The 16,081-nt window shown below is 64.7% G+C and overlaps 1 protein-coding gene across 1 annotated transcript in view; it reads right to left on the bottom strand.

Moving 5' to 3' along the window:
• copa (COPI coat complex subunit alpha) overlaps nucleotides 1-16,081 on the bottom strand; it is a 200,148-nt gene that overhangs the window by 85,344 nt on the left and 98,723 nt on the right. The window contains exons 8-9 of the mRNA XM_041180630.1: nucleotides 15,136-15,404; nucleotides 14,015-14,213 (exon numbers count right to left, since the gene is read on the bottom strand). Coding sequence (XP_041036564.1) covers nucleotides 14,015-14,213; nucleotides 15,136-15,404 — 468 coding nt within the window. The remainder of the gene's footprint in view (nucleotides 1-14,014; nucleotides 14,214-15,135; nucleotides 15,405-16,081) is intronic.

The raw sequence follows: 16,081 nt of genomic DNA, 5'->3' as shown, positions 1-16,081 counted from the left end.
ACTCTCCCTCACCCGCACACACTCTCCCTCACCCGCACACGCTCACCCACACTCTCCCACACCCACACGCGCACTCCCACACTCTCCCATACGCGCATGCGCTCTCCCACACTCCACACACCCGCATGCGCTCTCCCACACTCCACACACCCGCACGCGTTCTCCCACACTCCACACACACCCACACGCTCTCCCACACTCTCCCACACCCACACACGCTCACCCACACTCTCCCACGCCCGCACGCTCTCCCACACCCGCAGGCGCTCACCCACACTCTCCCACACCCACACGCTCTCCCACACTCTCCCACACCCACACGCGCTCTCCCACACTCTCCCTCACCCACACGCGCACACCCACACTCTCCCACACCCGCACGCTCTCCCACACCCGCTCACCCACACTCTCCCATACTCTCCCACACCCACACGCGCTCTCCCACACTCTCCCTCACCCACACCCGCTCACCCACACTCTCCCACACCCGCACACGCTCACCCACACTCTCCCACACCCGCACGCTCTCCCACACTCTCCCTCACCCGCACGCGCTCACCCACACTCTCCCACACTCTCCCACACCCACACGCGCTCTCCCACACTCTCCCTCACCCACACGCGCTCACCCACACTCTCCCACACCCGCACACGCTCACCCACACTCTCCCACACCCGCACACGCTCACCCACACTCTCCCACACCCGCACGCTCTCACACACCCGCACGCGCTCACCCACACTCTCCCACACCCATACGCACTCTCCCACACCCACACGCTCTCCCACACCCATACGCACTCTCCCACACCCACACGCACTCTCCCACACTCTCCCACACCCGCACGCTCTCCCACACCCATACGCACTCTCCCACACCCACACGCTCTCCCACACCCATACGCACTCTCCCACACCCATACACACTCTCCCACACTCTCCCAAACCCACACGCACTCTCCCACACTCTCCCTCACCCACACGCGCTCCCCCCACACTCTCCCACACCCGCACGCACTCTCCCACACTCTCCCTCACCCACACGCGCTCCCCCACACTCTCCCTCACCCACACGCGCTCTCCCACACTCTCCCTCACCCGCACGCGCTCTCCCACACTCTCCCACACCCGCATGCGCTCACCCGCACTCTCCCACACCCGCACGCGCTCACCCACACTCTCCCTCACCCGCACGCGCTCACCCACACTCTCCCTCACCCGCACGCGCTCACCCACACTCTCCTCACCCGCACGCGCTCACCCAGTCTCCCTCACCCGCACGCGCTCACCCACACTCTCCCTCACCCGCATGCGCTCACCCACACTCTCCCACACCCACACGCTCTCCCACACTCTCCCACACCCACACGCGCTCTCCCCACACTCTCCCTCACCGACACGCTCTCCCACACCCATACGCACTCTCCCACACTCTCCCAAACCCATACGCACTCTCCCACACTCTCCCACACCCACACGCGCACACTCTCCCAAACCCATACGCACTCTCCCATATTCTCCCACACCCGCACACTCTCTCCCACACGGTCCCACACTCTCCCACACTCTCCCACACCCATACGCACTCTCCCACACTCTCCCACACCCGCACGCTCTCCCACACTCTCCCACACCCGCACGCTCTCCCACACCCATACGCACTCTCCCACACTCTCCCTCACCCACACTCTCCCACACCCACACACTCTCCCACACTCTCCCTCACCCGCACGCGCTCCCCCACACTCTCCCACACCCGCACACGCTCACCCACAGTCTCCCTCACCCGCACGCGCTCACCCGCACTCTCCCTCACCCGCACGCGCTCACCCACACTCTCCCTCACCCGCACGCGCTCACCCACACTCTACCTCACCCGCACGCGCTCACCCACACTCTCCCACACCCACACACGCTCTCCCACACCCACACGCTCTCCCACACTCTCCCACACCCACACGCGCTCACCCACACTCTCCCTCACCCACACGCGCTCTCCCACACTCTCCCTCACCCGCACGCTCTCCCACACTCTCCCACACCCACACACTCTCCCACACCCACACACTCTCCCACACCCGCACGCGCTCTCCCACACTCTCCCACACCCGCACACTCTCCCACACCCACACACTCTCCCACACCCACACGCGCTCTCCCACACCCGCACGCGCTCTCCCACACTCTCCCACACCCGCACGCTCTCCCACACTCTCCCACACCCGCACGCGCTCTCCCACACTCTCCCACACCCACACACGCTCTCCCACACTCTCCCACACCCACACGCGCTCTCCCACACTCTCCCTCACCCACACGCGTTTCCCACACTCTCCCACACCCACACATGCTCACCCACACTCTCCCTCACCCACACGCTCTCCCACACCCACACGCGCTCACCCACACTCTCCCTCACCCGCACGCGCTCTCCCACACTCTCCCTCACCCGCACGTGCTCACCCACACTCTCCCTCACCCGTGCGCTCTCCCACACCCACATGCGCACGCACTCACACACACTCTCCCACACCCACATGCTCTCCCACAGTCTCCCTCACTCTCCCACTCCCGCACACGCTCACCCACCTTCTCCCACACCCGCACGCGCTCTCCCACACTCTCCCTCACCCACACGCGCTCTCCCACACTCTCCACACCTGCACGCGCTCACCCACACTCTCCCACACCCGCACGCTCTCCCACACTCTCCCTCACCCACACGCGCTCTCCCACACTCTCCCACACCCACACGCGCTCACCCACACTCTCCCACACCCGCACGCTCTCCCACACTCTCCCTCACCCACACGCGCTCTCCCACACTCTCCCACACCAGCACGCGCTCACCCACACTCTCCCTCACCCGCACGCCCACACTCTCCCACACCCACACGCTCTCCCACACTCTCCCACACCCACACGCTCTCCCACACTCTCCCTCACCCACACGCGCTCTCCCACACTCTCCCACACCCGCACACACTCTCCCACACTCTCCCACACCCACACATGCTCACCCACACTCTCCCTCACCCACACGCTCTCCCACACCCACACGCGCTCACCCACACTCTCCCTCACCCGCACGCGCTCTCCCACACTCTCCCTCACCCGCACGTGCTCACCCACACTCTCCCTCACCCGTGCGCTCTCCCACACCCACATGCGCACGCACTCACACACACTCTCCCACACCCACATGCTCTCCCACAGTCTCCCTCACTCTCCCACTCCCGCACACGCTCACCCACCTTCTCCCACACCCGCACGCGCTCTCCCACACTCTCCCTCACCCACACGCGCTCTCCCACACTCTCCCACACCTGCACGCGCTCACCCACACTCTCCCACACCCGCACGCTCTCCCACACTCTCCCTCACCCACACGCGCTCTCCCACACTCTCCCACACCCACACGCGCTCACCCACACTCTCCCACACCCGCACGCTCTCCCACACTCTCCCTCACCCACACGCGCTCTCCCACACTCTCCCACACCTGCACGCGCTCACCCACACTCTCCCTCACCCGCACGCCCACACTCTCCCACACCCACACGCTCTCCCACACTCTCCCACACCCACACGCTCTCCCACACTCTCCCTCACCCACACGCGCTCTCCCACACTCTCCCACACCCGCACACACTCTCCCACACTCTCCCACACCCACACACACTCTCCCACACTCTCCCTCTCCCACACTCTCCCACACCCACACACACTCTCCCACACCCGCACGCTCACCCACACTCTCCCACACCCACACACTCTCCCACACTCTCCCACACCCGCACACACTCTCCCACACTCTCCCACACCCACACACACTCTCCCACACTCTCCCTCACCCACACTCTCCCACACCCGCACGCGCTCTCCCACACTCTCCCTCACCCGCACGCGCTCACCCGCACTCTCCCTCACCCGCACGCGCTCACCCACACTCTCCCTCACCCGCACGCGCTCACCCGCACTCTCCCTCACCCGCACGCGCTCACCCACACTCTCCCACACCCGCACGCACTCTCCCACACTCTCCCTCACCCGCACGCGCTCACCCACACTCTCCCTCACCCGCACGCTCTCACCCAGTCTCCCTCACTCGCACGCGCTCACCCACACTCTCCCTCACCCGCATGCGCTCACCCACACTCTCCCACACCCGCATGCTCTCCCACACTCTCCCACACGCACACGCGCTCACCCACACTCTCCCACACCCGCACACGCTCTCCCACACTCTCCCACACCCGCACACGCTCACCCACACTCTCCCACACCCACACGCCCTCTCGCACACTCTCCCACACCCACACGCGCTCTCCCACACTCTCCCACACCCGCACACTCTCCCACACCCACATGCGCTCCCCCACACTCTCCCACTCCCGCACACGCTCTCCCACACTCTCCCTCACCCGCACGCGCTCACCCGCACTCTACCTCACCCGCAGGCGCTCACCCACACTCTCCCTCACCCACACACTCTCCCACACTCTCCCACACCCGCACGCTCTCCCACACCCGCACGCTCTCCCACACCCATACACACTCTCCCACACTCTCCCTCACCCACACTCTCCCACACCCGCACACTCTCCCACACCCATACGCACTCTCCCACACTCTCCCACACCCACACGCTCTCCCACACCCACACGCTCTCCCACACCCACACACTCTCCCACACCCACACACTCTCCCACACCCACACGCGCTCTCCCACACTCTCCCACACCCGCACGCGCTCTCCCACACTCTCCCACACCCGCACACTCTCCCACACCCACACACTCTCCCACACCCACACGCGCTCTCCCACACTCTCCCACATCCGCACGCACTCTCCCACACTCTCCCACACCCACACGCGCTCTCCCACACTCTCCCACACCCGCACGCGCTCTCCCACACTCTCCCACACCCGCACACTCTCCCACACCCACACACTCTCCCACACCCACACGCGCTCTCCCACACTCTCCCACACCCGCACGCGCTCTCCCACACTCTACCTCACCCACACGCGCTCTCCCACACTCTCCCACACCCACACGCGCTCTCCCACACTCTCCCCCACCCGCACGCGCTCTCCCACACTCTCCCTCACCCACACGCACTCTCCCACACTCTCCCATATCCACACGCTCTCCCACACTCTCCCTCACCCGCACGCGCTCACCCACACTCTGCCTCACCCGCACGCACTCACCCAGTCTCCCTCACTCGCACGCGCTCACCCACACTCTCCCTCACCCGCATGCGCTCACCCACACTCTCCCACACCCGCACGCTCTCCCACACTCTCCCACACACACACGCGCTCACCCACACTCTCCCACACCCGCACACGCTCTCCCACACTCTCCCACACCCGCACACGCTCACCCACACTCTCCCACACCCACACGCCCTCTCGCACACTCTCCCACACCCACACGCGCTCTCCCACACTCTCCCACACCCGCACGCTCTCCCACACCCACATGCGCTCCCCCACACTCTCCCACTCCCGCACACGCTCTCCCACACTCTCCCTCACCCGCACGCGCTCACCCGCACTCTACCTCACCCGCAGGCGCTCACCCACACTCTCCCTCACCCACACACTCTCCCACACTCTCCCACACCCGCACGCTCTCCCACACCCGCACGCTCTCCCACACCCATACACACTCTCCCACACTCTCCCTCACCCACACTCTCCCACACCCGCACGCTCTCCCACACCCATACGCACTCTCCCACACTCTCCCACACCCACACGCTCTCCCACACCCACACACTCTCCCACACCCACACACTCTCCACACCCACACGCGCTCTCCCACACTCTCCCACACCCGCACGCGCTCTCACACACTCTCCCACACCCCGCTCACACACTCTCCCACACCCCGCTCACACACTCTCCCACACCCCACTCACACACTCTCCCACACTCTCCCACATCCGCACGCACTCTCCCACACTCTCCCACACCCACACGCGCTCTCCCACACTCTCCCACACCCGCACGCGCTCTCCCACACTCTCCCACACCCGCACACTCTCCCACACCCACACACTCTCCCACACCCACACGCGCTCTCCCACACTCTCCCACACCCGCACGCGCTCTCCCACACTCTCCCTCACCCACACGCGCTCTCCCACACTCTCCCACACCCACACACGCTCTCCTACACTCTCCCCCACCCGCACGCGCTCCCCACACTCTCCCTCACCCACACGCGCTCTCCCACACTCTCCCATATCCACACGCTCTCCCACACTCTCCCACACCCACACGCTCTCCCACACGCTCCCTCACCCACATGCGCTCTCCCACACTCTCCCACACCCACGCGCTCTCCCACACCCGCACGCACTCTCCCAAACCATCCCTCACCCGCACGCGCTCTCCCACACTCTCCCACACCCACACGCTCTCCCACACCCGCGAGCTCTCCCACACTCTCCCACACCCACACGCTCTCCCACACCCACACACTCTCCCACACCCACATGCTCTGCCACACTCTCCCTCACCCACACGCGCTATCCCACACTCTCCCACACCTGCACGTGCTCTCCCACACTCTCCCACACCCGCTCGCTCACCCACACTCTCCCTCACCCGCACACACTCTCCCTCACCCGCACACGCTCACCCACACTCTCCCACACCCACACGCGCACTCCCACACTCTCCCATACGCGCATGCGCTCTCCCACACTCCACACACCCGCATGCGCTCTCCCACACTCCACACACCCGCACGCGTTCTCCCACACTCCACACACACCCACACGCTCTCCCACACTCTCCCACACCCACACACGCTCACCCACACTCTCCCACGCCCGCACGCTCTCCACACCCGCAGGCGCTCACCCACACTCTCCCACACCCACACGCTCTCCCACACTCTCCCACACCCACACGCGCTCTCCCACACTCTCCCTCACCCACACGCGCACACCCACACTCTCCCACACCCGCACGCTCTCCCACACCCGCTCACCCACACTCTCCCATACTCTCCCACACCCACACGCGCTCTCCCACACTCTCCCTCACCCACACCCGCTCACCCACACTCTCCCACACCCGCACACGCTCACCCACACTCTCCCACACCCGCACGCTCTCCCACACTCTCCCTCACCCGCACGCGCTCACCCACACTCTCCCACACTCTCCCACACCCACACGCGCTCTCCCACACTCTCCCTCACCCACACGCGCTCACCCACACTCTCCCACACCCGCACACGCTCACCCACACTCTCCCACACCCGCACACGCTCACCCACACTCTCCCACACCCGCACGCTCTCACACACCCGCACGCGCTCACCCACACTCTCCCACACCCATACGCACTCTCCCACACCCACACGCTCTCCCACACCCATACGCACTCTCCCACACCCACACGCACTCTCCCACACTCTCCCACACCCGCACGCTCTCCCACACCCATACGCACTCTCCCACACCCACACGCTCTCCCACACCCATACGCACTCTCCCACACCCATACACACTCTCCCACACTCTCCCAAACCCACACGCACTCTCCCACACTCTCCCTCACCCACACGCGCTCCCCCACACTCTCCCACACCCGCACGCACTCTCCCACACTCTCCCTCACCCACACGCGCTCCCCCACACTCTCCCTCACCCACACGCGCTCTCCCACACTCTCCCTCACCCGCACGCGCTCTCCCACACTCTCCCACACCCGCATGCGCTCACCCGCACTCTCCCACACCCGCACGCGCTCACCCACACTCTCCCTCACCCGCACGCGCTCACCCACACTCTCCCTCACCCGCACGCGCTCACCCACACTCTCCCTCACCCGCACGCGCTCACCCAGTCTCCCTCACCCGCACGCGCTCACCCACACTCTCCCTCACCCGCATGCGCTCACCCACACTCTCCCACACCCACACGCTCTCCCACACTCTCCCACACCCACACGCGCTCTCCCACACTCTCCCTCACCGACACGCTCTCCCACACCCATACGCACTCTCCCACACTCTCCCAAACCCAAACGCACTCTCCCACACTCTCCCACACCCACACGCGCACACTCTCCCAAACCCATACGCACTCTCCCATATTCTCCCACACCCGCACACTCTCTCCCACACGGTCCCACACTCTCCCACACTCTCCCACACCCATACGCACTCTCCCACACTCTCCCACACCCGCACGCTCTCCCACACTCTCCCACACCCGCACGCTCTCCCACACCCATACGCACTCTCCCACACTCTCCCTCACCCACACTCTCCCACACCCACACACTCTCCCACACTCTCCCTCACCCGCACGCGCTCCCCCACACTCTCCCACACCCGCACACGCTCACCCACAGTCTCCCTCACCCGCACGCGCTCACCCGCACTCTCCCTCACCCGCACGCGCTCACCCACACTCTCCCTCACCCGCACGCGCTCACCCACACTCTACCTCACCCGCACGCGCTCACCCACACTCTCCCACACCCACACACGCTCTCCCACACCCACACGCTCACCCACACTCTCCCACACCCACACGCGCTCACCCACACTCTCCCTCACCCACACGCGCTCTCCCACACTCTCCCTCACCCGCACGCTCTCCCACACTCTCCCACACCCACACACTCTCCCACACCCACACACTCTCCCACACCCACACACTCTCCCACACCCGCACGCGCTCTCCCACACTCTCCCACACCCGCACACTCTCCCACACCCACACACTCTCCCACACCCACACGCGCTCTCCCACACCCGCACGCGCTCTCCCACACTCTCCCACACCCGCACGCTCTCCCACACTCTCCCACACCCGCACGCGCTCTCCCACACTCTCCCACACCCACACACGCTCTCCCACACTCTCCCACACCCACACGCGCTCTCCCACACTCTCCCTCACCCACACGCGTTTCCCACACTCTCCCACACCCACACATGCTCACCCACACTCTCCCTCACCCACACGCTCTCCCACACCCACACGCGCTCACCCACACTCTCCCTCACCCGCACGCGCTCTCCCACACTCTCCCTCACCCGCACGTGCTCTCCCACACTCTCCCACACCCGCGCGCTCTCCCACACCCACATGCGCACGCACTCACACACACTCTCCCACACCCACATGCTCTCCCACACTCTCCCACACTATCCCACTCCCGCACACGCTCACCCACCTTCTCCCACACCCGCACGCGCTCTCCCACACTCTCCCTCACCCACACGCGCTCTCCCACACTCTCCCACACCTGCACGCGCTCACCCACACTCTCCCACACCCGCACGCTCTCCCACACTCTCCCTCACCCACACGCGCTCTCCCACACTCTCCCACACCCACACGCGCTCACCCACACTCTCCCACACCCGCACGCTCTCCCACACTCTCCCTCACCCACACGCGCTCTCCCACACTCTCCCACACCTGCACGCGCTCACCCACACTCTCCCTCACCCGCACGCCCACACTCTCCCACACCCACACGCTCTCCCACACTCTCCCACACCCACACGCTCTCCCACACTCTCCCTCACCCACACGCGCTCTCCCACACTCTCCCACACCCGCACACACTCTCCCACACTCTCCCACACCCACACACACTCTCCCACACTCTCCCTCTCCCACACTCTCCCACACCCGCACACACTCTCCCACACTCTCCCACACCCACACACACTCTCCCACACTCTCCCTCTCCCACACTCTCCCACACCCACACACACTCTCCCACACCCGCACGCTCACCCACACTCTCCCACACCCACACACTCTCCCACACTCTCCCACACCCGCACACACTCTCCCACACTCTCCCACACCCACACACACTCTCCCACACTCTCCCTCACCCACACTCTCCCACACCCGCACGCGCTCTCCCACACTCTCCCTCACCCGCACGCGCTCACCCGCACTCTCCCTCACCCGCACGCGCTCACCCACACTCTCCCTCACCCGCACGCGCTCACCCGCACTCTCCCTCACCCGCACGCGCTCACCCACACTCTCCCACACCCGCACGCACTCTCCCACACTCTCCCTCACCCGCACGCGCTCACCCACACTCTCCCTCACCCGCACGCTCTCACCCAGTCTCCCTCACTCGCACGCGCTCACCCACACTCTCCCTCACCCGCATGCGCTCACCCACACTCTCCCACACCCGCATGCTCTCCCACACTCTCCCACACGCACACGCGCTCACCCACACTCTCCCACACCCACACGAACTCTCCCACACTCTCCCACACCCACACGCTCACCCACACTCTCCAACACCCACACGCCCTCTCGCACACTCTCCCACACCCACACGCGCTCTCCCACACTCTCCCACACCCGCACACTCTCCCACACCCACATGCGCTCCCCCACACTCTCCCACTCCCGCACACGCTCTCCCACACTCTCCCTCACCCGCACGCGCTCACCCGCACTCTACCTCACCCGCAGGCGCTCACCCACACTCTCCCTCACCCACACACTCTCCCACACTCTCCCACACCCGCACGCTCTCCCACACCCGCACGCTCTCCCACACCCATACACACTCTCCCACACTCTCCCTCACCCACACTCTCCCACACCCCGCACACTCTCCCACACCCATACGCACTCTCCCACACTCTCCCACACCCACACGCTCTCCCACACCCACACGCTCTCCCACACCCACACACTCTCCCACACCCACACACTCTCCCACACCCACACGCGCTCTCCCACACTCTCCCACACCCGCACGCGCTCTCCCACACTCTCCCACACCCGCACACTCTCCCACACCCACACACTCTCCCACACCCACACGCGCTCTCCCACACTCTCCCACATCCGCACGCACTCTCCCACACTCTCCCACACCCACACGCGCTCTCCCACACTCTCCCACACCCGCACGCGCTCGCCCACACTCTCCCACACCCGCACACTCTCCCACACCCACACACTCTCCCACACCCACACGCGCTCTCCCACACTCTCCCACACCCGCACGCGCTCTCCCACACTCTCCCTCACCCACACGCGCTCTCCCACACTCTCCCACACCCACACGCGCTCTCCCACACTCTCCCCCACCCGCACGCGCTCTCCCACACTCTCCCTCACCCACACGCACTCTCCCACACTCTCCCATATCCACACGCTCTCCCACACTCTCCCTCACCCGCACGCGCTCACCCACACTCTGCCTCACCCGCACGCACTCACCCAGTCTCCCTCACTCGCACGCGCTCACCCACACTCTCCCTCACCCGCATGCGCTCACCCACACTCTCCCACACCCGCACGCTCTCCCACACTCTCCCACACACACACGCGCTCACCCACACTCTCCCACACCCGCACACGCTCTCCCACACTCTCCCACACCCGCACACGCTCACCCACACTCTCCCACACCCACACGCCCTCTCGCACACTCTCCCACACCCACACGCGCTCTCCCACACTCTCCCACACCCGCACGCTCTCCCACACCCACATGCGCTCCCCCACACTCTCCCACTCCCGCACACGCTCTCCCACACTCTCCCTCACCCGCACGCGCTCACCCGCACTCTACCTCACCCGCAGGCGCTCACCCACACTCTCCCTCACCCACACACTCTCCCACACTCTCCCACACCCGCACGCTCTCCCACACCCGCACGCTCTCCCACACCCATACACACTCTCCCACACTCTCCCTCACCCACACTCTCCCACACCCGCACGCTCTCCCACACCCATACGCACTCTCCCACACTCTCCCACACCCACACGCTCTCCCACACCCACACACTCTCCCACACCCACACACTCTCCACACCCACACGCGCTCTCCCACACTCTCCCACACCCGCACGCGCTCTCCCACACTCTCCCACACCCGCACACTCTCCCACACCCACACACTCTCCCACACCCACACGCGCTCTCCCACACTCTCCCACATCCGCACGCACTCTCCCACACTCTCCCACACCCACACGCGCTCTCCCACACTCTCCCACACCTGCACGCGCTCTCCCACACTCTCCCACACCCGCACACTCTCCCACACCCACACACTCTCCCACACCCACACGCGCTCTCCCACACTCTCCCACACCCGCACGCGCTCTCCCACACTCTCCCTCACCCACACGCGCTCTCCCACACTCTCCCACACCCACACACGCTCTCCTACACTCTCCCCCACCCGCACGCGCTCTCCCACACTCTCCCTCACCCACACGCGCTCTCCCACACTCTCCCATATCCACACGCTCTCCCACACTCTCCCACACCCACACGCTCTCCCACACGCTCCCTCACCCACACGCGCTCTCCCACACTCTCCCTCACCCACACGCTCTCCCACACTCTCCCTCACCTGCATGCGCTCTCCCACACTCTCCCACACCTGCGCATTCTCCCACACTCTCCCTCACCCGCACGTGCACGTGCTCACCCACTCTCCCACACCCGCACGCGCTCTCCCACACTCTCCCACACCCACACGCGCTCTCTCACACTCTCCCACACCCACACGCTCTCCCACACTCTCCCACACCCACACACTCTCCCACACCCACACGCTCTCCCACACCCACACGCTCTCCTACACCCACGCGCTCTCCCACACTCTCCCACACCCACGCGCTCTCCCACACCCACACACTCTCCCACACCCACACGCTCTCCTACACCCACGCGCTCTCCCACACCCGCACACTCTCCCACACCCACACGCTCTCCTACACCCACGCGCTCTCCCACACTCTCCCACACCCGCACACGCTCACCCACACTCACCCACACCCACACACGCACGCGCTCTCCCACACTCTCCCACACCCACAGGCGCTCTCCCACACTCTCCCACACCCACACGCGCTCACCCACACTCTCCCACACCCACAGGCGCTCTCCCACACTCTCCTACACCCACACGCTCTCCCACACCCGCACGCGCTCTCCCACACTCTCCCTCACCCGCACGCTCTCTCGCACACTCGCACGCGCTCTCCCACCCTCTCCCACACCCGCACGCGCTCTCCCACACTCTCCCTCACCCACTCGCTCTCCCACACTCTCCCTCACACCCACGCGCTCTCCCACACCCACTCGCTCTCCCACACTCTCCCTCACCCGTACGCGCTCTCGCACACTCGCACGCGCTCTCCCACCCTCTCCCACACCCGCACGCGCTCTCCCACACTCTCCCACACCCGCACGCGCTCTCCCACACTCTCCCTCACCCACACGCTCTCCCACACCCACACGCGCTCACCCACACTCTCCCACACTTGCATGCGCTCACCCACACTCTCCCTCACCCGCACGCGCTCTCCCACACTCTCCCTCACCCGCACGCGCTCACCCACACTCTCCCACACCCGCACGCGCTCTCCCACACTCTCCCTCACCTGCATGCACTCTCCCACACTCTCCCTCACCCACACGTGCTCTTCCACACTCTCTCTCACCCACACGTGCTCTTCCACACTCTCCCACACCCGCACGCGCTCACCCACACCCACACGCACTCTCCCACACCCGCACGCTCTCTCCCACCCTCTCCCATACCCGCATGCTCTCCCACACCCACTCGCTCTCCCACATCCGCATGCGCTCTCCCACACCCACACGCGCTCTCCCACACCCACTCACTCTCCCACACCCACACACTCTCCCACACCCACACACTCTCCCACACCCACGCGCTCTCCCACACCCACACACTCTCCCACACCCACTCACTCTCCCACACCCACACACTCTCCCACACCCACACACTCTCCCACACCCACACGCGCTTTCCCACACCCACACACTCTCCCACACCCACTCGCTCTCCCACACCCACACGCGCTCTCCCACACCCACACACTCTCCCACAACCACGTGCTCTCCCACACCCACACACTCTCCCACACCCACTCGCTCTCCCACACCCACACACTCTCCCACGCTCTCCTGCCCATGCCCGCAGGAACATACCAGATTGATCCTCTGTCGTGTCGGCCTCGTGGACCTGGTTGTCGAACCACATGTGGGCGACAGTCATGCGGTTCTGGGTCAGGGTCCCTGTCTTGTCCGAGCAGATGGTCGAGGTGGAGCCCAGGGTCTCCACGGCCTCCAGGTTCTTCACCAGGCAGTTCTTGCGAGCCATGCGTTTTGCAGTTAGAGTGAGGCAGACCTGAGCCAAAGAGAGAGAGGGAGAGTGAGGGAGAGAGGGAGAGGGGGAGAGTGAGAGAAAGAGGGAGAGAGAGAGTGAGAGGGGGAGAGTGAGAGAGAGAGGGAGAGTTAGAGAGAGAGGGAGAGTGAGAGGGGGAGTGTGAGAGAGGGAGTGTGAGAGAGGGAGTGTGAGAGAGGGAGAGTGAGAGAGGGTGGGAGAGTGTGAGAGAGAGGGAGAGAGAGAGAGGGTGAGAGTGAGAGAGAGAGAGTGTGAGAGAGAGGGAGAGAGGGAGAGAGGGCGAGTGAGAGAGAGCGGGAGAGTGGGAGAGTGAGAGAGAGAGGGAGAGTGGGAGAGAGAGGGAGAGAGTGAGAGAGGGAGAGGGAGAGACAGAGAGAGAGAGAATGAGAGTGAGAGAGAGGGAGAGAGTGAGAGAGGGAGAGTGAGAGAGAGAGTGAGAGAGAGTGGGAGAGTGAGAGAGAGTGGGAGAGTGAGAGAGAGGGGGAGTGAGAGAGAGAGGGAGAGTGAGAGAGTGAGAGAGAGAGAGAGAGAGTGAGAGAGAGAGAGGGAGAGAGCGGGAGAGTGAGAGAGAGAGGGAGAGAGGGAGAGAGAGGGAGGGAGAGAGAGGGAGAGTGAGAGTGGGAGAGAGAGTGTGAGAGAGAGGGAGAGTGAGAGAGAGAGAGACAGTGTGGGAGAGAGGGAGTGAGAGAGAGAGGGAGAGTGAGAGAGGGACAGAGTGAGAGAGAGAGAATGAGAGAGGGAGAGGGAGAGGGAGAGGTAGAGGGAGAGGGAGAGGGAGAGGGAGAGTGAGAGAGAGAGAGAGAGTGTGAGAGAGAGCGGCAGAGAGAGAGCGGGAGAATGAGAGTGAGAGAGGGAGAGCGCGGTCAGTCTGCAGAAGCCCTGTTGTACGGCCGCCCACAGAGGGTGAAGGGTCAGTAGGACTCACCGTGACGGTGGCGAGGAGTCCCTCGGGGACATTGGCCACGATGATGCCAATGAGGAAGATGACGGCCTCGAGCCACGAGTAGCCCAGGATCAGTGACAGAACGAAGAAGGAGACCCCGAGGAAGACGGCCACGCCGGTGATGATGTGGATGAAGTGCTCGATCTCGCGGGAGATGGGAGTCTGGCCCACGTCCAGCCCCGAGGCCAGGGTGGCGATTCGGCCCATCACAGTCCGGTCCCCGGTGAAGATCACCAACCCCCGGGCCGTCCCTGTCAATACAGAGTGCGAGGTTAGACATAAACCTCCCTCTACACTGTCCCCATCAAACACTCCCAGGACAGTTACAGCACGGGGTTAGATACAGAGTAAATCTCCCTCTACACTGTCCCCAACAAACACCCCCAGGACAGGTACAGCACGGTGTTAGATACAGAGTAAAGCTCCCTCTACACTGTCCCCATCAAACACTCCCAGGACAGGTACAGAACGGGGTTAGATACAGAGTAAATCTCCCTCTACACTGTCCCCAACAAACACTCCCAGGACAGGTATAGCACGGTGTTAGATACAGAGTAAAGCTCCCTCTACACTGTCCCCATCAAACACTCCCAGGACAGGTACAACACGGGGTTAGATACAGAGTAAAGCTCCCTCTACACTGTCCCCATCAAACACTCCCTGGACAGGTACAGCACGGGGATAGATACAGAGTAAATCTCCCTCTACACTGTCCCCAACAAACACTCCCAGGATAGGGACAGCACGGGGTTAGATACAGAGTAAATCTCCCTCTACACGGTCCCCATCAAACACTTCCAGGACAGATACAGCACGGGGATAGATACAGAGTAAATCTCCCTCTACACTGTCCCCATCAAACACTCCCAGGACAGGTACAGCACGGGGTTAGACACAGAGTAAAGCTCCCTCTACACTGTCGCCATCA

This window comes from Carcharodon carcharias, assembly GCF_017639515.1.
Source record: "Carcharodon carcharias isolate sCarCar2 chromosome 24 unlocalized genomic scaffold, sCarCar2.pri SUPER_24_unloc_1, whole genome shotgun sequence".
Taxonomy (NCBI): domain Eukaryota; kingdom Metazoa; phylum Chordata; class Chondrichthyes; order Lamniformes; family Lamnidae; genus Carcharodon; species Carcharodon carcharias.
Note: the sequence above shows the minus strand (reverse complement) of the source record. Positions and strands in the feature narration are given on the sequence as shown.